Source organism: Theropithecus gelada, chromosome 3, assembly GCF_003255815.1.
Source record: "Theropithecus gelada isolate Dixy chromosome 3, Tgel_1.0, whole genome shotgun sequence".
Taxonomy (NCBI): Eukaryota; Metazoa; Chordata; class Mammalia; order Primates; family Cercopithecidae; genus Theropithecus; species Theropithecus gelada.
The window spans coordinates 15936560-15961092 of record NC_037670.1 but is presented as its reverse complement, the minus strand read 5'-3'; the positions used below and the strand labels follow the sequence as shown (position 1 = coordinate 15961092).

Sequence of the window (24533 nt, the reverse complement as noted above, 5' to 3'; positions counted from 1 at the left end):
CGGCTTCGGCCTCTCAAAGTGCTGGGATTCCAGGCATGAGCCACCGCACCCGGCCTTCTCTGACACCTTTTCATACAGTAGGCTTGTAAAGCTCTTTTGATATGTGGGAGGGAAAAAAAAGATCCCCAGGGAGTGGTGTTATTTCCAAAAAGTAAAGGAAACTGCTGGGCCCCCGAGGAGAAGCCGAAAACCCGGTAGGGAAAAGTTGGCAGACAGTCCGGGGTCTTCTTGCAAGGGAGTCCCTGCGAGCTGCCCTGCAGAGCCTGAGCTGGGGCGCGCCCCATTTAAGGGGCGGGGCAGGGGCGGGGCCTGGCCCCACTCTCCCAGGCTGCCCCGCGCGCGCGCGCGCCGGCAGTTCGGCCACGTCCCTGGCCACGTCGCGGCCGCTCTCGCCATCTTCGCCGCTTCCTCTCAGGGGCCGCCGCTGCCTAAGCCGCCCAGCCCCGGGGCCGCCGTGCTGCGCCGACCGCCGCCGCCGCCGCCATGAACATCTTCCGGCTGACTGGGGACCTGTCCCACCTGGCGGCCATCGTCATCCTGCTGCTGAAGATCTGGAAGACGCGCTCCTGCGCCGGTGAGCGGCGGGGGAAGGCCCCGAGAGGCTCGGGCGCGGGGGCCGGGTCTCGCCGAGGACCCGCAGACCTCGGCCACCCCACGGGCCAGGGGCCTGCGCCGGCCCGACACACCCCCTCGGCCGGCCTAACGGGTGCCCGGACCCGGGGGGCAGCGGCCTGCGGGCCCTCGGGGTGAGCGCCGGGCCGGTGTCGCAGCGCCGGGCCCCGCTCTGCACTCGATCGCCGCGCGAACTTGAGCCGTCGGGGCGCACCTGGCTGCGCGGGGCCCTGCTCTGTCTGAAAAGTTGGCGTGAGGCGGGGGATCCGGCAGGCGTGGCCCCTCCCTGGGCTTGAGTAGGGTCCCTTCTCCGGCCGAGATCCCGCGTGGGGGTCCCGGGGTTGCAGGGAACCCGCGAATCAATGGGACAGGCGGGAGGAGGATGGGCAGGACCGCGGCCGGCTGGGCCTGACGTGGCAGCCCAGCCAGCTCGGGAGGCGGGGCGGGCGCAGGGAGAGGTCACCCGGCTCCCCACCCTGCCCGTGCAAGGCCCAGGTTCTAGGTGTGGTGTAGTGGGGTCGGGTCAGGCCTGTCCTTAGAGTTGTGTGGGCATCACCCAAGCCCTTGGGTCCAGGATCACACCCGTTGCGGAGGGGCTTGCGGGGAGGTCTCAGCGATTTTCTTGGCGTAATTAATGCTGCTTTGGGAAACGATCTGGTTTGTCAAACTCTAAGTGCCTCCATCTAATAATGGGTTCTCTTAAAACTGTAGCGCCCGGGGGCCGCCGAGGCCTCCTATGGGTTCCTGCAGTTTCTTACTCCACGTCACCAGTGAGTTGGCTGCTGCCCTGTTCAGGAGTACAGATGTCATGCAGGCACTGCTAGGAGGCAGTGAAAAGAGTCTTTCCCAGATAATAGTTTTGAACTTTTACATTTCGTTAAAGGTATCATACTTCAGAGTTTTAAACTTATTTATTTATTTTTTTTTTTGGAGGCAGGATCTTGCCCTGTCACCCAGGCTGGAGTGCAGTATGCGATCACTGCTCACTGCAGCCTCTACCTCCCCTGGCTCAGGTAATCCTCCTGCCTCAGCCTCCTGAATAGCTGGGACTCCATGCATGCACCACCACGCCTAACTTTTTTTTTCTGGCTATTTTTCGTAGACACAAGGTTTCACCATGTTGCCCAGGCTTTAACTTTCTTAAAAATTCCTTAAACTTATTTTTGATGCTCAGCGAAATAATTTTTGTTGAATTCAAGAACTAAATTTTTTCAGAGGCAGTAAAAGATGATCCTGAAGGATCTGGGTGGCAGAGACTCTATTTACCTGATTTATTTCTAAAAATGTTGGCATGTAAAGTCCCACTCACTTCTCTGACTCTGCTATCTGCAGGCCTGCCCTATCTCCTTGGATCATAACTGAGATCCAGGAAGTAAGCAAAGCCCAGAAGACCTTTGAGCAGTTAAAATGGGTGTTACAAAGTCCGTGTGCCAGTGTGTTTGACTTGGAGGTGATCTCTCAGTTGATACATAGTTCTGAGAGGCTCCATTGTATGGTTTCCAATGACAACACATCATTGCAGCAATGTGGATAAGTGACATTGAGGCACTTGCTGTATATCAAGTAGTCAGCCGAGTGCTTTATATGGCTTATCCCAGGTAGTCATTAAAATAACCTTAGGAGGGCCGGGTGTGGTGGCTCATGCCCATAAACTCATCACTTTGGGAGGCCGAGGTGTGTGGATCACCTGAGGTCAGGAGTTCGAGACCAGCCTCAGCATGGAGAAACCCCGTCTCTACTAAAAATACAAAATTAGCCAGCCGTGGTGGTGCATGCCTGTAATCCCAGCTACTCCGGAGGCTGAGGCAGGAAAATTGCTTGAACCTGGGAGGCAAAGGTTGCTGTGAGCCGAGACCGCACCATTGTACTCCAGCCTGGGCAACAAGAGTGAAACTCTGTCTCAAAAAAAATAAATAAATAACCTTAGGAGGTAGGTGCTATTGTTCCCATTCTGTGGAGTGGGGATATGAGTCTTAGGGAGTCAAATAAATTTAGTGATATAGCCAGGATTAAAGCACAATTAGTAAGTAACTCAAAGGATTGGATAGATGAATGTCTAAGGGAACCTAAATAAACATTTGATACCAAACCACAATGTTTAGATCCTTTTTTGTCACACGCAGATGATGTTACCTTTTTTTTTTTTTTTTTTTTTAAAGAGTAGGACCGGTGTCTCACTCTGTCCCCCAGGCTGGAGTGCAGTGGCTGTGTCACGGCTCACTACAGCCTCAAACTCCTGGGCACAAGTAATCCTCCCTCCTCAGCCTCCTGAGCGGCTGGGTACAGGTGTGAGCCACAGTGCCTGGCAATGTTACTTTTAATCTTTAGTTTTGCTCCAAAATCTTTGTGTGAGTCTCTTTATTTTTTTCCATATGTTTTTCAGAATCCCCTCCTCTGGCAAATCATTAAGCCTTGAAGTGTGCTGTCTCTTAAACTTTTATCCAAACTAAGATATTTGGGAGAATTCAATGCAACTCCAGAATAATGATTTCTTTGGTTTTTTTTTTTTTTTTTTTTGAGAGTAAGTCTCGCTGTTGTGCCCCAGGCTGGAGTGCAAGGGGGTGATCTTGGCTCACTTCGACCTCCGCCTCCCGGGTTTAAACAATTCTCTTGCCTCAGCCTCCCAGGTTCAAGCGATTCTCTTGCCTCAGCCTCCCGAGTAGCTGGGACTACAGGTGCCTGCCACCACGCTCGGCTAATTTTTGTATTTTTAGTAGGGACGGGGTTTCACCATGTTGGCCAGGCTGGTGTTGGTCTCCTGACCTCATGATCCGCCCACCTCACCCTCACAAAGTGCTGGCATTACAGGCGTGAGCCACCGCACCAGGCGGTTCATTTTTTACTATTCACTGTTTTCATTTGAGAGATTCAGGAGCATATCAGGAAAATATGAAATACTTCAGCTAAAATGCTAACGAAGGAAGAGAAATAGATTAGTTAACTTTGTGTGTGTGTTTGCCAAGTATTCCAGGGACATTATTAAACTGTTCTTGTTCTCAGACTTAGGATGATTTCTGTCCTGGTTTGTGTGTTTTCCTGATTTTAAGTAAATCACCCAGATCATTTATTCAGAATTAAATGCTAACTTTGACAAGCTGCTTTGTTTTTCCATACTAAATTATAAAAGTTGTTTAGAGTCTTTTGAAAGAGTAAGAATTTGATATGAGTTTCTCAGATGACTGGAATAGGAGACACGTGCATCCAGATTGTGTTTCTCATTTTGAAAATACTGATACTGAGGTTCATTTTTAGGATTTTAGCACCGATTTTGAAAATTCTGTTTTAGTCTCGGAACCATGGTGCTTTTTACCCCATAAGGGTCAGGGATGAAGCTGACTCGTGCAGAAGCTGGAGATTCTGTGTTCCTCCTAGTCAGATTCCAGAACAGCTGCCTTTAAGGACCATTTTAAAGTGGGGGCGGTGAGTTGGTCATGTTTGAGTCTGCATTCTCTTGTGGCTGTATCTGCTATTATCTTTACAGAAGAGTGCCAAAATGGAGTGTGAGTTTCTCCTATTCTGAATTATTGCAGCTCGATCCATAGTATGCTCAAGTTGTCACTTTATTTTTGTCCTAAACACTGACCTACATAACCTTGGAAGAACAAGCGGTGGTTTTAGATGAAGGGCTTCCTATTCAAATTTTCCTGTAGGCCAATGGTTATTAGTGCCATATCTACTGTAGTGCTGTATCTATTAGTAGTGTGTATCTACTGTAGCTAGTGATCAGTAGTGTGTATCTACTGTAGCTAGAGGAGTCTTGCTGAGATCCACGACCCTGGGCCTTCCCCCATAAGTCTCTCTCCTTCCCTCCTTCCCCTGTCGCTTAGGTTGTTGTTAGCTGTTATGTAGGTTGTAAACTTTTCATCCTACCAAACACCATACTGAAGCTTATGGTGTCCATACATTTCACATATGGGACAGTTGATATTTTTGGAGTAATATAGTGGGTAAGATGGGGAGTACTCCAAGAAGCTTTTGCATCACCTGTGCAGCTCCCTCTGTAGCTGTTGTCGCCTCTGCTCCTTTGAGCGCCAGTCTCTGAGTAATCATTACTCTCAAACATTTATTAACCACCCACCATGTACAAGGTACTGGCACACAATTCAGAACAGCAGCTTGCAGCTATTAAAAGTTTTTGTTCTCGGCCAGGCACGGTGGCTCACGCCTGTAATCCCAGCACTTTAGGAGGCCAAGGCGGGTGGATCACGAGGTCAGGAGATTGAGACCATCCTGGCTAACATGGTGAAACCCGTCTCTACTAAAAATACAAAAAATTAGCTGGGCGTGGTGGTGGGCGCCTGTAGTCCCAGCTACTCGGGAGGCTAAGGCAGGAGAATGGTGTGAACCCGGGAGGTGGAGCTTGCAGTGAGCCAAGATCGTGCCACTGCACTCCAACCTGGGTGACAGAGCGAGACTCTGTCTCAAAAAACAAACAAAAAAAACAAAACAAAAAAGTTTTTGTTCTCGGCTGGACTTAGTGGCTCATGCCTGTAATTCCAGCACTTTAGGAGGCCAAAGTGGATGGATCACTTGAGCACAGAAGTTCAAAACCAGCTTGGGCAGCATGGTGAAACCTTGTCTCTACCAAAAATACAAAAATAAGCCAGCCGTGGTGGTGCGCTGTGGTCCCAGCTACTCAGAGGCTGAGTGGGGAGGATCACTGGAGCCCAGGAAGTCGAGGTTGCAGTGAGCCGTGATCACACCATTGCAGTTCAGCTTGGGTGACAGAGTGAGACCGTCTCAAAAACAAAAATAAAAAAAAAAAAAAAAAAAAGAAAAGTTTCTATTCTCAAGAAAGCTGTAATATAGTTGAAATGATATGAAAATGTACAAAAGATGGCCAGGCGCGATGGCTCACGCCTGTAATCCCAGCGCTTTGGGAGGCCGAGGTGGGTGTGTCACCTGTCAGGAGTTCAGGACCAACTTGGCCAATATGGTGAAACCCATCTCTACTAAAATTACAAAAAAGTTACCTGGGCGTGGTGGCTCGCGCTTGTAGTCCCAACCACTTGGGAGGCTGAGGCAGGAGAATCGCTTGAACCCAGAAGGCAGAGGTTGCAGTGAGCCGAGGTTGCAGTGAGCCGAGGTTGCGCCACTGTGCTCCAGCCTGGGTGACAAGAGCGAAACTGTCTCATAAAAATAAAAATAAAAAATAAATACTAAACTTTGCTGATGGACATAGAAGATGACCTGCATGTATGTTCATACTGCAGTCCTGGAGAGCACCCAGGCAGGCTGGTGAGGAAGAAAGATGACATCTCTCCAAATTGATTTCTTAATTCAGAATATTATCAAAGCTAAAGACAATAAACTGAGTGAAATAATCTGTAATATACCTACGTGACAAAAGGTTAATATCTGTAATAAAGTACTCCTGCAAATAAAAACCCAGCAGAAAAATGGGCAAAGTTGGCAATTCACTGAAGAATCACAAAAGACCAATGAAGCATGAAAGGATGCCCAGTCTCACTAGGAGTTAGGAATTTGAATATTAAACTAGCAGTGCAGGCCAGGTGTGGTGGCAGTGCTTTGGGGGTCAAAGCTAAAGGATCACTTGAGGCCAGGAGCTTGAGACCAGCCTGGACAACAGTGTGAAACCCTGTCTCTACAAAAAAAAGGAAACATTAGGTGGGCGTGGTGGCGTGTGCCTGTGTCTTAGGTGCTCAGGAGGCTGAGGTGGGAGAGTCACTTAAGCCCCAGGCCGCAGCAAGCTGTGATCATGCCATCATACCCCAGGTTGGGCAACAGAGTGAGGTTCTGTCTCAAAAAAAAAGGGGGAGGCGGGCAAATAAAGAAAAAAGAACAGCAGTGCATACCACTGGGTAGGGAAATGTTGGCAAAGATGTGAAGAAAGGGTCTTTTGATTTGGTGTTAGTAGATATGTAAATTGACATGGCCTTTCTTTTTTTTTTTTTTTTTTTTGAGACGGAGTCCCACTCTACTGCCCAGGCTGGAGTGCAGTGGCCGGATCTCAGCTCACTGCAAGCTCTGCCTCCCGGGTTTATGCCATTCTCCTGCCTCAGCCTCCCAAGTAGCTGGGACTACAGGCGCCCACCACCTCGCCCGGCTAGTTTTTTGTATTTTTCAGTAGAGACGGGGTTTCCCCGTGTTAGCCAGGATGGTCTCGATCTCCTGACCTTGTGATCCGCCCGTCTCGGCCTCCCAAAGTGCTGGGATTACAGGCTTGAGCCACCACGCCCGGCCGACATGGCCTTTCTAAGAAGAAATTTGACAGTATCAAATTTTAAAATGTTCATGTCTTATTTTTGGTTTATGTGTTTTAATTTGCATTATTTTTTGTTATGGATTAAAAAATTTTAATTGATACATTATGATTGGATCTATTTATGGGGTACAAGTTGATGTTTTAATACATGTGTATGTTATATAGTCTAATCTGAGTAGTTATTTCCATCACCTCATGCGTTTATCATTTCTTCATTTGAAAACCTCTCTTCTAGCTATTTTGTAATGTATAATACCTCATTGGGAGGATTGCTTGAGCTTAGTAGGTCAAGGCTGCAGTGAGCTATGATTACACCAGTGTGCTCCAGCCTGGACCACCACAGAGAGAGACCCCATCTCCAAAACAAAACAGAAAACAAAAGACATTTAACCTAGTCCAGTAGGATAAGACAAGAATGATGTTAAGTTTAATGATTGATTTCCATTTAACAAGTGGTACTCCTTAATATGGATGTTTGGTATATTTGGTATGGGGATGTCAGTTTCAGAAGCATTTACAAAAGTAAGTATTCTGGGAGAGCTTATTACCTGGTAACCTTAGCATGTTTTGATCTCAAAGTGGAGAGAAACTGACTAGGAGAGCTGCTCTGGTTTAATAGCAGGTATTCTACCCCCAAACTCTCCAGGAGATTCTTGCCCCACCCACTTCTGTCTTCAGCTAGGATTCCCGTTTTCCTATGAAGATAGGACAGTTTTGTTGTGTTAAAGGAAGAAGCTCCTACTTCCTAATTAGGATCCCGGGCTAGGGAGAATGGTGTGGGACCACATTAGCATCTGCAGATTTTCAGCAAGGCGGTCCTGCGTGGATGCTACTCCATGGACGGACTGCAAACCACCCACTGCCCTGTGCGCACTCGGGGCTCTCTCACCCTCCAGCTAGTAGTAAATTAGGGCAGAGCCCTATTTACAGTCACAGAGACACAGTATGACCTGCACATTCTTCACAAGTGTTCTCCCAAAATACCATGAAATGAGAATGCCCCCATGACATGAAGATAAAATGAATTCCATTTTCTTTTGTCCATGTATTCATTCAGCAAATATTTTCTGAGTCCTGCTGTGTGTCAGGGCCCAGTGTCCCATGCAGGGAATACAAGATGGAATAAGGCATGACCCCGGCCTTTAAAGATCTTGGTATTGAGTGGGGTTTTGGGGGAGAGGAGAGGCAGGAACCACATCATCACAGTGTATTTTTATAAGTACTGTAATTGGAGCTAGGGCAGCAGCTGGCATGAAGTAGTTCCCCTTATGTGCTTGCTGAATGAATCAACAGCCCGAGGGAGGGTATCTTCAGAGATGACCTCCCGGAGGAGGTGGGATGTGAGCTGGGTCCCCATGGGGGGCTGGTAAAGACAGTATGATGGACCCTGGTTTTCAGTATAGGAATTCTGGGAATGAGGACACAATTTCAAATCTGCCTGATTTCCAAAGTTCTGTTAGAGTAAAACCCTTTCCCACAAAATTCATCTATCTGTATCCTGTATGCCTATATTTAAAATATTGGAAAGAACCATATAGGAAGTAAGCTAGAAATTGATTTCTCAAGGCTTCAACAAACACCAGGTATGGTCTGGCTGCTCCCTGTTCTTTCTTCTTCCCCCTCCGAAACCTCCAGTTTTCTTGGATAGCAGCAGCCTTGTTATTTCCCCTTTGGAACATTGATCTCTGTAGGAAAAAATAAGTTATCCGTTACTGGGGGAAAGACTAAGCAGAGCAGATTTACTGTCTGTGTCTCCTCCTTTGGCCCTTGAAGTTGGTTTCTATTGATGGATCTGGAAGGGTGGCGTCAACATTTTCTTCCATTTCTATTTAGGTGTGTATGTGAATAGGCTGGGACTACAGTTATTCATCTGAGAAAGTAACATTCTTACATTCAGGCTTTCAGTTTCAGCAAGCTGCAAAATGATTGTTCCTAAAATATTGAAAAACAACGTGTAATACAAAAATTAGCCAGGCGTGGTGGCGCACCCACCTGTAGTACCAGCTACTCAGGAGGCTGAGGTGGGAGGATCACCTCAGCCCAGGGAGGTCAGAGGTGCAGTGGGCTGTACTTGTGCCACTGCACTCCAGCCTGGGCAACAGAGTGAGACCCAGTCTCAAAAAAAGAAAAGAAAAATAATGTGCTTTTCACGTTCCAGAGGAGTGTTGTGAATGATTTGGGTGAAAGTTCATTTAACATTTCTGTTAAATTCATACTTAATAAAATGTGTAATAGTGTGAAGTTTGCATTATAGATGAGGGTAGGTGGGTTCTGACATTTAGTTAGTCTTCAGTTTCTTTAATGCATTCGCTCAGTCTCCAGCATCTGAAACCCATAGTTCATGTCCTTTGTCAAGTAAATATTTGGTCAAATATAAATGTCAGAAAAGCTGTGTGCACACCACATAAATGTCCAGCCTTCCTGGCTGAGTGTGGCTGTGCCATGCAGTGCTCTGGAGGTGGGTTGGTGGTTGGAGGTGGAAACACAGTTTCAAGGCTTTAAAAAAGACAGCTGCTTTTGAAGACCGGCTGTAGTTGTGGGTTACCACCTTCATGTTGTCCTAGCATTCAGGAACATTTTTATACAAATACAGTGGAATTTCTGTTTATTTTGTTTTAATTAATTTGTTTTCTGAAACAGGGTCAGGGATGTGACCACAGCTCCCTGCAGCCCCAACCTTCTAGAGTCACGCAATCCTCCCACCCCAACCTCCCATGTAGCTGGGACCACAGGTGTGTACCACCTTGCCTGGCTGTCACTTTTTTATTTTTTGTAGAGACAGAGTCTAGTCTCAAACTCCTGGGTTCAAGCGATCCTCCCGCCTTAGCCTCCCAAAATGTGGAGATTACAGGCATGAGCCACTATGCCCAACTGAGACGGAAGCTTTAAAAATCTTAACATATCCAAGTAATTGCCGCTCTTAGCAAAGAAGTCACCATGGAAAGGTGATGCCATTATTCCAGCGGGAGTTCCTGCCCAACTCTTACCTGAGTCAGTGCTTCTCATTCGACTCCTCATCCCCCTTAATCACAGTAGACTCCATCTTCATTCTCAAAAGATTTCTCACCATGGAGATACTGTTTTATCATGCAAAGAAAGGCCCCGGCGAGATGGCTCATACCTGTAATGCCAACACTTTGGGAAGCTGGAAGGATTGCTTGGGCCCAGGAGTTCAAGACCAGTGTGGGTAACATGGTGAAACTCCATCTCTACAAAAAATATGTTTAAAAATTAGCTGAGTGTGGTAGCTCACACCTCTAGTCCCAGCTACTCTGGAGGCAGAGGTGGGAAGATTGCTTAAGCCCAGGAGGTCAGGACTGCAGTGAGCTATGATCGTGCCTCTGCACTCCACCCTGGGCAGCAGAGGGAGACCCTGTCTCGGCGGAAAAGAAAGAAAAGAAAAATCTGAATGTAAGAGACAAGTTATAACACTAAGTGACAGCAGAATTATTGAGAAATTTGTTCCTGCCTGAGGAGATATGTTTGAGAAATATAAGATTCCTTTGAATGATACACATTCTGGCATAATGAAGCCCCTTTCCTGTGGTCGCCCTTTATAGTGAGACAGAAAAACCTGTTAGAGCCTCCCAAAAGGGGCATGTTTGGGAACGTTAAGGGATAGAAAAACTACAACTGCTCTTGTTCATTCAGAGCCCTCCCCAGACCTGGGCCTTTGACCCCACACACCCCTCCTTCCCTGTCTGCACTCCATGTACAGTGTGATCCACAGGAATCCTAAAGCTCTGCAGGCCTTTCTAATACTTCCCTTCTGTTTCTCCAGGTATTTCTGGGAAAAGCCAGCTTCTGTTTGCACTGGTCTTCACAACTCGTTACCTGGATCTTTTTACTTCATTTATTTCATTGTATAACACATCTATGAAGGTATGGTATGCCATCCACTGGAGTGTATTTCATCTACAGTGCACAGGTCTATGGAAACTTAATTTATGTCAGCTGTATATTTTTAATTAAAATGCTCCAAAAATAATGTCTTAATATGCTGTTCTTGACTTTAAAACTTTCACACCACGTTGTACATATAACTGGGGATAAACGAGTTATCAGTAAGCATACATTTTTGGTTTCAAACAGTAGTTAATTAAAATACTTTGAAGTTAGAGCTTTTTTTATTTTAGGTTCCTTAAGTATGATAAATCTAAAGCTCTCGATAACTCTATAAGGAAGAGGGGTAACCATTATATTTTCAAGCCGTGGGAAATTACAGAGTCCCCAGAGAAATCCAGCAAGTTGGTACATAACAAGGAATGAAAGCAGGACTCCTAGTTGCAGTGTCTCATTTTGCTGCTGTGTGAGGAACTGTGTATAGGTTTCTACCTTTTTTCTTTTCCACCGAGTCAGTTTTTCTTAAACTGTTGTGTATGTGTCATTTTTATTACATTTGCCATGCTTAAATGATCTGTATGCCATCATTTACTTAGTAACATATTTTTTAAACCTTTCAACTTGTCCGAAGCATTAGTATCTATAACACCTTTGTTGTCTTTCTTGTATTTTTTTGAATTCACATTAAAACAAATGTATAACTATTAAAATTCAAAATGTTTGCACACCACCTAACACTTTGTGTACCACTGGTGGCGCACACCCCATACTGGGGGAAGTTGTAGACTACGTGAGCTTCAGTTCTTTCGCACAGTGTTGAATTCATGCTTGTGAACACCTATAGAGCTGGGAACTGAGGATGTGGCAGAAAATAAGCAGAAGTTTCTATTCTGGTGTGGGAGAGTACACAGATCATGGCAGTACAAATGACTGCAATTTATGGTGGGTGCTACAAAGGAAAAGTATAAGAGACTGCGAACCTATGGGTATAAAAAAAATGAAACAGGCTAGGCACAGTAGCTCATGCCTGTAATCCCAGCACTTTGGGAGGCCAAGGTGGGTGGATTGCTTGAGCCAAGGAATCCGAGACCAGCCTGAGCAACATAGTGAGACCCCGTCTCTAAATATATGTGTGTGTGTGTGTGTGTGTGTGTATGTGTGTATATATATATATACACACATATATATGTATATGCAAAAATTAGCCAGGCATGGTGGCATACTCCTGTAGTCCCAACTACTTGGGAGGGTGAAGTGGTACGATCGCTTGAACCCTGGTGGTTGAAGTTGCAGTGAGCCATAATCACACCACTGTACTCCAGCCTGGCAGCCTGGGTGACAGAGCAGGACCCTGTCTGAAAAACAAAACAAAACAGGGGCTCTCGGGATATGTAATAGGAGTCTGATTTCTTTCTTTCTTTCCTTCATTCTACAAATACTGAGCACCTGTGCACCAGGCACTATTCTAGGACATTTGGTTATTAGCACACCCAAGGAAGTAATATTTAAACTGAATCCTATTTGGTATGGCATCTAAACAACCTCCCCCCAACATTTTGTGTTCAGGAGCATTTTCATAAGCACTGTTGAAAGGAGACAAAGCAATATGTGAGTCTGGTCTTTACTAAAAAGTAAATTTGAGTCACTTATAATGGATTCTTCATTACCAAGTGATGGGAACCTAGTATTCAGGAAGTGAGCTTACTTAAAAATGGTTAGGGCCGGGCGCGGTGGCTCAAGCCTGTAATCCCAGCACTTTGGGAGGCCGAGACGGGCGGATCACGAGGTCAGGAGATCGAGACCATCCTGGTTAACATGGTGAAACCCCGTCTCTACTAAAAAATACAAAAAACTAGCCGGGCGAGGTGGTGGGCGCCTGTAGTCCCAGCTACTCGGGAGGCTGAGGCAGGAGAATGGCGTGAACCCGGGAGGCGGAGCTTGCAGTGAGCTGAGATCCGGCCACTGCACTCCAGCCTGGGTGACAGAGCGAGACTCCGTCTCCAAAAAAAAAAAAAAAAAGTGGTTAGGAGCTGGGCGTGGTGGCTCACGCCTGTAATCCCAATACTTTGGGAGGCCGAGGCGGGTGGATCACGAGGTCAGGAGATCTAGACCATCCTGTGAATGGCAAAACCCCGTCTCTCCTAAAAATACAAAAAATTAGCCGGGCATGGTGGCGGGTCCCTGTAGTCCCAGCTACTCGGCAGGCTGAGGCAGGAGAATGGCGTGAACCCGGGAGGTAGAGCTTGCAGTGAGCCGAGATTGCACCACTGCACTCCAGCCTGGGCGACAAAGTGAGACTCCATCTCAAAAAAAAAAAAAGTTAGGTCCCCACTTGTCTAGGCAAGTTAAAACTTGAGATGTGTGAACAAGAATCCTCCCTCCCACTCAGGATGCCCAGGTTTCAGAGGAATCCATGCTTGCTTGGTCGTAGTTTCTAAGCACAATGTCCTGAAAGTCTGGCCTGAGACCTGAGGTGCTCGTGTCTTTTTACTTTAACTTCTATGTGCTGGTGAGAGGAGAGAAGCAGCTGTTCTTCTCCAGCTGCTGCTAAGGCCTTAGTGGAAATAACGTCCATGAAGTTTTTATTAACATTGAGCTGGCCGCAGGCTAGGTCCTGGTGAGAGGCCTGTCTGCTGTGAGCGTTGGCTGGATGTGCTGAGAGGGTTCAGTGCCCGTGTAGATGGATATGTGTTTTGTTTATGCATGTAGATTTTGTTTTGTATTTATTCACATATGTGCACATATATTTTTGTGTGGAGAGAACTCCTGTAATAGTGTATTAATGTTCCTTGATTCCTTTTGGGGGTAGTTCTTTGGTATATGGGTATGAACAACAATTTTAATACCATGTTGACTGTTTATTTGCAAATATGAAGTGTCAGGGTCAATTTAGTGTCTTCATAGTTTTTTAAAAGCATATAAGGGCTTCATGACTGCTGTCAATTTCCTATTAAGTCATCTGCCTAGATGTTCTCACATTGTCTTTCCTGGGGAGAAGTAGTGCTAGGCAGGACAGCTAGCTCTCAGGTGTTTCTGTTCCTGGACTAAACCTGCTATTTGATCCTTGAGCCTAATTTCTGCAGTCTGAGAGCTGATGTAATTTTAGAATATCAGACTTTTCTTTGGGGTCAGAGAAATACATGTTATTTGGCCTTTTTAAAAAAATTTTTGTATTTTTCGTAGAGACGGGGTTTCACCATGCTGGCCAGGCTGGTTTTGCACTCCTGACCTCAAATGATCCACTCACCTTGGCCTCCCAAAGTGCTGGGATTACAGGCATGAGCTACTGTACTTGTACACCAGTTTCTTATAAAGTTAAACTTATGGCTGGTCATGGTGGCTCACGCCTGTAATCCCAGCACTTTGGGAGGCCGAGGTGGGTGGATCACGAGGTCAGGAAATCAAGACCATCCTGGCCAACATGATGAAATCCTGCTTCTACTAAAAATTAGCTGGGTGTGGCGGCGTGCGCCTGTAATCTCAGCTACTGGGGAGGCTGAGGCAGGAGAATTGCTTGAACCCGGGAAGTGGAGGTTGCAGTGAGCCGAGATTGCACCACTGCACTCCAGCCTGGCGACAGAGCAAGGCTCCGTCTCAAAAAAAAAAAGTTACACTTAACATATGACCCAGCAATCCGACCCCTAAGTACATACCCAAGAGAAGTGAAAACTTACATTCACACCAACACTTGTACGCAAATGTTCACAGCAGCTTTATCCACTGTCCTCCCAAATCAGAAACCACCTGTCCTTCAACTGGTGAGTGAATAAATAAACTGGTGCATCCATACAATGGACCACCAATGGACACAGCTATAAAAGGAACAAATTATTAACACTAGGCCCTCACTTAATGTCATTGGTAGGTTCTTGAAGTGAAACAACATACACTGAAGCCAGTTTTACCATAGGCTGATTGACATGAGTAAGAGTTAAGTTCCTACAGCATATTTCTGGTCCCAAAAACACCACCAGACTTTTAAATAAAGACCCAAAACAGGCTGGTGCAGTGGCTCACGCCTGTAATCCCAGCACTTTGGGAGGCCGAGGCGGGCGGATCACCTGAGGTCAGGAGTTCAAGACCAGCCTGACCAACATGGTGAAACCCCGTCTCTACTAAAAAAATACTTAAAACTTAGCCTGGTGTGGTGGCGGGCGCTTGTAGTCCCAGCTGTTCAGGAAGCTGAGGCAGGAGAAGGGTGTGAACCCAGGAGGCGGAGCTTGCAGTGAGCCCAGATCGCACCACTGCACTCCAGCCTAGGCGACAGAGTGAGACTCCATCTCAAAAAAAAAAAAAAGTATATGTTTGCAAAGCAAAAATTATAAGGAGTACCTCCTACTACCATAAAGTTAAAAAACAATAACAATTATAGCAGGCTCACTGAGTGCTTTTGTACTACATTGTTTATTGTACGGTTGTATAATTATTGTATATTACTTTATGAATTTTTATTTTACCATAATTTGTATTCATTTTCCAACCCACTTCAGTTCAGGGTCCCAGGTGGCCAGAGCCTATCCCAGCAGCTCAGGTTCAAGAAGGGAACTTTCCCCCACTGCACAGGATGCCATTCCATCACAGGGCGTGCTCTCCCACACCCACACTCACACTAGGACAGTTCACATGCCAGTTCACCTAACAAGCACATCTTTGAGATGTAAGAGGAAACCATAGTATCTGGAGAAGACCCACATGGACCCGGGGAGAGCGTGCGAACGCCATGTGGACAGTGGCCCCAGCCGGGAACCAGTTTATTTTCTCATCAATGTTACAACGAAAGGATGTTATTGGCAGACCTGCTGTATACACAATAAGTTTGGTTGACTCTCAAATGCATTAGGCTAACTGAAGTTGGACTCAGAAGGCAACGTACTATATGACTCCATTTATGTGGCATTGTAGAAAAGGCAAAACCACGGGCGAAGAACATAAGTGTGATTGCATTGCAGGAGGTGAAGGAAGCCTGGGGGAGCTTGACTGCAAAGGGGCAGCATAGCAGAATTTTGGGGGTGATGGAACTGTTCTGTGTCCTAATTTTGGTGGTGGTTATGCCTCAGAACTGAACACCTCCAAAAAAGAGAATTTTACTATATATAAGTTTTAAAATTCCAAAAACAGGCTAAGGAAGAAAATCTTGCCTTTCCAAATACATGGGTAATAAAAAAAAAAAAAAAAGCTGGGGGAGCTGGAACAGTGGCAAGGTATTGACACCTGGTATTTTTTTCTTTTGCTTGTAGGTTATCTACCTTGCCTGCTCTTATGCCACAGTGTACCTGATCTACCTGAAATTTAAGGCAACCTACGATGGAAATCACGATACCTTCCGAGTGGAGTTTCTGGTGGTCCCTGTGGGAGGCCTCTCCTTTTTAGTCAATCATGATTTCTCTCCTCTTGAGGTTAGTTTAAAAGGTTATTTAGGGCCAGGCGTGGTAGCTCATGCCTGTAATCCCGGCACTTTGGGAGGCCGAGGCAGAGTTCAGCCTCCACTTTGGGTGGGTCATGAGGTCAGGTGTTCGAGACCAGCCTGGCCAACGTGGTGCAACACCGTCTCCACTGAAAATACAGAAAATTAGCTGGGTGTGGTGTGCACGTGCCTGTAATCTCAGTTACTCAGAAGACTGAGGCAGGAGAATCGCTTGAACCCAAGAGGTGGAAGTTGCAGTGAGCCAAGATCACGCCATTATACTCCAGCCTGGGTCACAGAGCAAGACTCTTGTCTTGGGGGAAAATAAAAAAGAGGTTATTTAGGGCTGTGCCTGGTGGCTCATGCCTATAATCCCAGCATTTTGGGAGGCCGAGGTGGGCAGATCACTTGAGGTCAGAGGTTCAGGCATTCAGCCTGGCCAACATAGTGAAACCCTGTCTCTATTAGAAATACAAAAATCAGCCATGCGCGGTGGCTTATGCCTGTAATCCCAGCACTTTGGGAGGCCGAGGCGGGCGGGTCACAAAGTCAGGGGATTGAGACCATCCTGGCTAACACAGTGAAACCCTGTCTCTACTAAAAATACAAAAAAATTAGCCGGGTGTGGTGGTGGGCGCCTGTAGTCCCAGCTACTTGGGAGGCTGAGGCAGGACAATGGCATGAACCCAGGAGGTGGAGGTTGCAGTGAGCTGAGATCACACCAGTGTACTCCAGCCTGGGTGACAGAGTGAGACTCCATCACAGAAAAAAAAAAAAGAGAAATACAAAAATTAGCTGGGTGTGGTGTTGTGCGCCTGTAATCCCAGCTACTTAGGAGGCTGAGGAAGGAGAATCACTTAAACCTGGGAGGCAGAAGTTGCAGTGAGCCAAGATTGAGCCACTGCACTCCAGCCTTGGCGACAGAGCGAGGCTCCATCTAAAGAAAAAAAGTTATTTAGTGGTCATTTCTGGTCATCTAGGTGAATGGACCTGTTTGCATGTTTGCACATCATGTAGGTTTTCATGGGGTTTTTTGTTTTTATTTTCTGGTTTGGCAAACTCTAGTGCAATGTTCATGACTGGTGTAAAAAATCGTAGATGAGAATTAAGCACCCACATATTTGGGTGTCTGCTGACAGCTTACGGTCTGATTCATTTGAAATAGAAACTTGAAACTGTATTTCATTATCTTGACTTCTGTGGTACCAAACACAGCCCTGCCCGTACCAGTGTTGGAAGAACACAGTCTCCCTCCTGTAGCCCACATTTTGTTTCCTTTTCATGTACAGATGTGCACTGATGTTGTGTCTATTACTTTGCGTAGCAGCACTCTGCACCTCTTGCCTTTAGGAAAGGTGGTTTGTGGTGCCCCTAGCACTGTGCAGTGCACTGATCTGCTCCCGAGTACCTCTTCTTTTACCTCTTCTTTCCTTACTGAACAGGCAAATGGTGCTGCTCCACATCCTGGGACCGATCAAGTCACTGTGCTACTCTGAGTGTCTGATGGATGCTGGGAGCGCCTGGACTTTTTTTTTTTTGAGACGGAGTCTCGCTCTGTCACCCAGGCTGGAGTGCAGTGGCATGATCTCAGCTCACTGCAGCCTCTGCCTCCCGGGTTCAAGCAATTCTCCTGCCTCAGCCTCCCGCGTAGCTGGGATTACAGGTACCCGCCATCATGCCCGGCTAATTTTTGTATTTTTAGTAGAGACCAGGTTTCACCATGTTTTCCAGGCTGGTCTTGAACTCCTGATCTCAGGTGATCCACCTGTCTAGGCCTCCCAAAGTGCTGGGATTACAGGCGTGAGCCACCACGCCCGACCATGCCTGGACTTTTAAAACACTCAAGGACCCTCTGAAAGTCCTTCTGTTATCATCATGAATAAAGTCATATGTTGGGCAGAGAATTTCCATAATTACAATTCTGACTTCTACCCCTTTGATTTAACCACACCAGAAAGCTTAAGGAATAAGAAAAATAGTAAAAATATTTCAGTAGTCTGGCAAGATCAGTCAGCGAGGAAAAACAGCAGCAAGGAAGTAGAAGGAACTTACCAATTATCAGTATTGTCAACCCTGGCGGAAAGCAGGGTTCATTTGGTATCCCAGATCTGGAGCAGGACAAGCTTGTCCAGGAGAAATGTCTGTATGTAGATTCATAGAAAATCGAGGCAGGAAAAATAAACCTGGAGAGACAGGGTGATGAAAATTCAAAGTGGTAGAGATGTCCAGGTTACCCAGCTTGTCACACTGGCAGTGCCCTGCCTCTTAAAGGTTGCTTAAGTTTCTGTGATTTATGCCAGGAGTCCTCAACCCCTGGGCCACTGACTGGTACCGGTTCATAGCCTGTGAGGAACCAGGCTGCCCAGGAGGAGATGAGCGGTGGGTGAGCAAGTGAAGCTTCATTGTATTTACAGCTGCTCCCCATCACTCACATTACCGCCCAAGCTCCACCTCCTGTCAGATAAGTGGTGGCATTCAGTTCTCATAGGAGCGCGAGGCATTCAGTTCTCATAGGAGTACAAGGTCTATTGTGAACTGCACATGTGGGGGATCTAGGTTGCGTGCTCCTTACGAAAATCTAATGCCTGATGATCTGTCACTGTCTCCCATCACCCCCAGATGGGACCATCTAGTTGCAGGAAAACAAGCTCAGGCTCCCACTGATTCTGCATTATGATGAGCTATATAATTATTTCATTGTATATTATAGTAATAATAGAAATAAAGTGCACAATGATTGCAATGTGCTTGAATCATCCCAAAACCATCCATCCACCCTGCTGGTCTGTGGAAAAATTGTCTTCTATGAAACCAATCACTGGCGCCAAGAAGGTTGGGGACCACTGGGTTATGCAGTTGCCAAGTTGTTGTTCTGTTTTGGGCCGACATGCCCCACTCCCCACTCAAGCTGCTTTGTGGTAAAGCAAGCAAGAGCGTTTCCTCTGAGCTTCTGGTGGGCAGTGGGTCCTGATGGAAGCTTGCCATTTCTCTTCTAGATCCTCTGGACCTTCTCCATCTACCTGGAGTCCGTGGCTATCCTTCCACAGCTCTTTATGATCAGCAAGACCGGGGAGGCCGAGACCATCACCACGCACTACTTGTTCTTCCTTGGCCTCTATCGTGCTTTGTATCTTGTCAACTGGATCTGGCGCTTTTACTTTGAGGGCTTCTTTGACCTCATTGCTGTGGTGGCCGGCGTAGTCCAGACCATCCTATACTGTGACTTCTTCTACTTGTACATTACAAAAGGTATGTTGGATGTGGCCTGTGTTGTTTCTAGAGTCACATGTTCTTTTAGGAGCGCCCTTGCCCGGCACTCTTCTAACCGGGCACTCTCTCATAAACTGGCTCCAGAGAAACACTTTTGTGATTGACCAGTAACATTCTGGATCAGGATGTTTTTTTTTGTTTTTTGTTTTTTGTTTTTTTGAGACAGAGTCTCGCTCTGTCGCCCAGGCTGGAGTGCAGTGGCCGGATCTCAGCTCACTGCAAGCTCCACCTCCCGGGTTTACGCCATTCTCCTGCCTCAGCCTCCCGAGTAGCTGGGACTACAGACGCCTGCCACCTCGCCCGGCTAGTTTTTTGTATTTTTTAGTAGAGACGGTGTTTCACCGTGTTAGCCAGGATGGTCTCGATCTCCTGACCTCGTGATCCGCCCGTCTCGGCCTCCCAAAGTGCTGGGATTACAGGCTTGAGCCACCGCGCCCAGCTGATGTTGTCTTTTTAAATATAAGAATCCTTTTTCTTTTGCAATCACTTTTCCTAAAATGACACATTTTCACTAAAAAATTCATCTGGTGTTTCAGTAAACATAACACCAGATACCTCTCTGTGCATACACAGACACATGACTTAAACTGCACATGCTGTTCTATACACTGCTTTTATCCCACTCACATTTTTCATGTCACTAGAAATCTACAAAATTTTCAGTAGCCACAGAGTGTTTCATTATGTGCATGTACCATAATTTATTTACCCAGCCCCCTATTCATGGCTGGTCAGGCTGTTACTGGTTTGCTGTTAAAATCCAGTCATTATATCAGCATCCTTGTTTTTTGCATTTGTATGAATATAGGACATGTGAACTTTACAAAAATTTGATGAAAGCTATCATACTTGTTCAGAAAAAAAAAAACATATTTATGCCGGGTGCGGTGGCTCACGCCTGTAATCCCAGCACTTTGGGAAGCCAAGGTGGGCGGATCACGAGGTTAGGAGATCGAGATCATCCTGGCTAACACATGAAATCCTGTCTCTACTAAAAATACAAAAAAAATTAACCAAGCGTGGTGGCAGGCACCTGTAGTCCCAGTTACTCGGGAGGCTGAGGCAGGAGAATGGTGTGAACGCGGGAGGCAGAGCTTGCAGTGAGCCGAGATCGCGCTACTGCACTCCAGCCTGAGTGACAGAGCAAGACTGTCTCAAAAAAAAAAAAGCATATTTATGCATATGCACCCAAATGCATGCATATAGTTTTGGGGGATTCAGGAACCTCTGAAACCCAACCACAGATCCCAGGCTAAAAATCCAACTATACAGTAAAATTCCTAATGGTGGAATTGCTAGGTAAAAAGCATATATAGGTCGGGTGCGATGGCTCATGCCTGTAATCTCAGCACTTTGGGAGGCCGAGGCGGGTGGATCACCTGAGGTCAGGAGTTTGAGACCAGCCTGACCAACATGGCGAAACCCCAACTCTACTAAAAATACAAAATTAACTGGGTGTGGTGGCACATGCCTGTAATCCCAGCTACTCGGGAGGCTGAGGCAGGAAAATCTCTTGAACCAGGGAGGCGGAGGTTGCAGTGAGCTGATATCACGCCATTGCACTCCAGCCTGGGGAACAAGAGCAAAACTCTGTCTCAAAATAAAAGAGCATATATATCTTATATCTTTCCTTTTTTTTTTTTTTCCTCCAGAGCGAGTCTTTCTCTCTCGCCCAGGCTAGAATGCAGTGGCTTGCTCTCGGCTCACTGCAACCTCTGCCTCCCAAGTTCAAGCGATTCTCCTGCCTCAGCCTCCCGAGTAGCTGAGATTACAGTCACACACCACCACACCTGGCTAGTTTTGTTTTGGTTTGAGATGGAGTCTCACTCTGTCACCCAGGCTGGAGTGCAGTGGCACGATCTCGACTCACTGCAACCTCCACCTTGCAGGTTCAAGTGATTCTCTTGCCTTGGCCACCCTAGTAGCTGGGACTGCAGGCATGCACCACCACACCTCGGTCTCCCAGAGTACTGGGATTACAGGCGTGAGACACCGCGCCTAGCCCTTTTTTTTTTTTTTTTTTGAGACAGAGTTTTGCTCTTGTTGCCCAGGCTGGAATGCAGTGGTGCAATCTGGGCTCACTGCAACCTCCACCTCCCATGTTCAAGGGATTCTCCTGCCTCAGCCTCCTGAGTAGCTGGGATTACAGGCACCTGCCACCACACCCAGCTAATTTTTATATTTTTAGTAGAGATGAAATTTCTCTGTGTTGGTCAGGCTGGTCTCAAACTCCCACCCTTAGGTGATCCGCCTGCCTCAGCCTCCCCAAGTGCTGGGATGACAGGCGTGAGCCATTGTGCCCAGCCTAATTTTTGTATTTTTGGTAGAGATGGTTGTGCCCAGCCTAATTTTTGTATTTTTGGTAGAGATGGTGTACCAAGACCATATTGGCCAGGCTGGTCTTGAACTCCTGACCTCAGGAGATCCGCCCACCTCTGCCTCCCAAAGTGCTGGGATTATAGGTGTGAGCTCCCTCACCTAGCCATCTTTTTTGTGTTTTGTTTTTTTTTTTTTTAAAGAGACAGGGTCTCATGCTGTTACTCAGGCTGCAAGAATGCAGTGGTGTGATCCTTCCTCACTGCAGTCCCAAACTCCTGGGCTTAAGTGATCCTCCCTGCTCATCCTCCTGAGTAGCTGGGACTACAGATGCATGCCACCACACCTCTTTCATTTTAAAAAATCTTTTTACAGAGATGGGGTCGTTCTCACTTTTTTTGCCCAGGCTGGTCTTGAACTCCTAGCTTCAAGGGATCCTCCCACCCTGGCCTGCCAAAGTGCTGGGATTACAGGCATGAGCCACTGCACCCGGCCTTTATGTTTTAGTACCCAGAATTTCACAGGCCTCCCTACATAAGCTATATTTTACTATATATTGATTAGGGTGAAAGTCATAGTAACAAAAAGCCACTATGAATTTAGTGGCACTTTCGATGAAATTTGTATTTTTAAAATACAATTGCTTATTTCCTATACCTTACTATGTAGAATCTTGTGTGTGGGAGACTTCTAGGAATGGGAAGAAGGAAGCTAAGTTTGTCAATATCAGTAACCTTTTGTTTTCTTTTCTTCTCTTTGAAATTCTAGTACTCAAGGGAAAGAAGCTCAGTTTGCCAGCATAAGTGCCAAAGACCATCACCAGCATCTGTCCTTCAGGGTGCTCGGACAGAATTCTTACCACAGCAAAGGCATAAGATGCTTGATACGGAAAATCAGAAACTTAACTCTTTTGTTGCAGATAGTCATCAGTGGCTCTGTAAGAACGCAGAGGAAAAGAGCCAGAAGGTTTCTGTTTAATGCATCTTGCCTTATCTTTTTTTATTACTGTGTACAAAGATTTTTTTACACAAAGAAACTTAATGCTGTATTAATAAATTCAGTGTGTAGCTTCAATTGGGATAGTTTCAAAAGTGAAGACTTTGTGAGGAATAAGTGCAAACTTTTTTTTTAATTTTAAAAAATTCTTTGAAACTGTTGAGTCTTTGTGTCTGCAATGAAATTGTACTCCTTGACAGTTGGTAGATTATATATTCTTCCATCCCTCAAACTTGCATTCCACTATATTTATTTTTTGGCAAAAGATGAGCTGTATTTGTTTGAAATCTGAGACACTATGTTCAATTGGATGTATCTGTTCAAATTTATTCCCATGTGACGTGGAAGTCCTTCGTTGGATGTCACAACACTACATTTGAGGTTGGTAAGGATGACTTGGAGGTCCATGGTTTTCATTACCAACATTTTAAGATTCTGAATGTTGATGGAGTCTCACTGAAGAGTCACCAAAGGTGCCTGCCCTCTTCCTCTGCTGCGAAGTGTCAGTTGGAGACTGTCCCAAGGGTGCTGAAGAATCCAGCAGCAGGAGTTCTGGCTGCTTTCCATCTGAGTGTGGGATGGGAGGGGCATTCATGATCATTTGGATATGGGAATCTACTCCTCTGAGGAATGGAACACAAGTAGTTACCTGTCACTTTCATTTATAATTCCAAAAGATGACTACAACCATGTCCATGCTCAGATTCAAACAGTTTTCCATATCACTTTTGGGTGGTAAGATGATTTACAATTTTTTTTTTAATTGGCAGCACCACTAACCATTCCTTATATTCTTTTTTGTGTGGTTGGTTTTTTTCTTTTTATTTAACCCACAGCTGACATCATAGTTTCTTGTTTTGTTTTCCAGAGCTCTTGCATGACTTAACGTTACCATCCTAAAAAACACTATATTAAACATAGAATAAATTGTCTTTTTTATGAATTAGGCTTTTTGAACATCCTATGTTGGGATGATTTTTTTTTTTTTCAATTGGCAACAAAAGCTCTGTAGGGCTGCAAACATTTAAAGTCCACATAATCATCTGTAAGACATTATGTATTTTGTGGAAATACTAGAATTTTTTTTCCTGATTTTACCATTATATGGATTTGCTATTTTTTTATTAATGCAAAAGTATATGACTTTGTTTTTTATGTGATACACCATAAATATTAAAGTGTTGAATACTAACAGTGCTGACGACAAGAAGGATGTAGTATTTTTGCTTTCTGCATTATAATGTCTTCTGGAGGAAGGGAGCAGGATGGGTTTCACTTGTATCTAGTGTGTGTCTTAACATCTTTCTAAATCAGCAGTGTAACTGCATAGTTTAACTTCCTGTCTGTATGCCTCATTTTACTTTTCCCTCCTTGCCTCATGTTTTGGCTTTTGTGTATCAGAGCATCTTTCCTTGCAGCATCCTAGTCTTGCTTTAGTTTCTGTGGTCTCTTTTCATCCTCCTTAAGGATTCTGAGTGTGGAAGGAGGCTGGGAAGTCTAGTGCAGTAGGTGAGCAGACATCTTGCTGCCCAGCCCGGGGTGGGTGGGGCGCACACCTGTCTTTGTGCATGCAAATCCAACACACCTGGCACATCCTCTGGAGAGCATGACGCACGGAAAGGTCTGGAAGCTCTGCATAGTGATGCCTTCTGCAGCCATCCTACCCAAGTAAAAGTAACTTTGGCTATGTTGTTACCACCGTTTTGGTCACCCAGGAGGACATCTTAGCAAGGGTGCCTGCGAGCGTGGGACTGGGCCTCATCCTTGCCAGCATTGGAAACCAAGGCCTTGTATGCCATGCCTTATGAAGCACTGTTTCACAGTTACTTTCACTTCCCGAATAAAGGTTACCAGGTAATTAATATT

At 45.9% G+C, this 24533-nt stretch overlaps 1 protein-coding gene across 3 annotated transcripts; it reads left to right on the top strand.

Moving 5' to 3' along the window:
- Positions 1–319: 319 nt before the first annotated feature.
- On the top strand, positions 320–24533 carry KDELR2 (KDEL endoplasmic reticulum protein retention receptor 2). Of its 3 annotated transcripts, none has more exons than XM_025378464.1 (5): positions 320–574; positions 10620–10720; positions 15919–16077; positions 19082–19338; positions 22440–24533. In XM_025378464.1, the coding sequence occupies exons 1-5, from the start codon at positions 484–486 to the stop codon at positions 22801–22803; spliced, it is 972 nt and encodes a 323-aa protein (XP_025234249.1). In that variant the 5' UTR covers positions 320–483; the 3' UTR covers positions 22804–24533. The 3 variants fall into 3 exon arrangements, with proteins under 3 accessions (XP_025234249.1, XP_025234250.1, XP_025234251.1); XM_025378465.1 differs by having other exon boundaries at positions 19082–19334; positions 22440–24531; XM_025378466.1 differs by lacking the exon at positions 19082–19338 and having other exon boundaries at positions 326–574.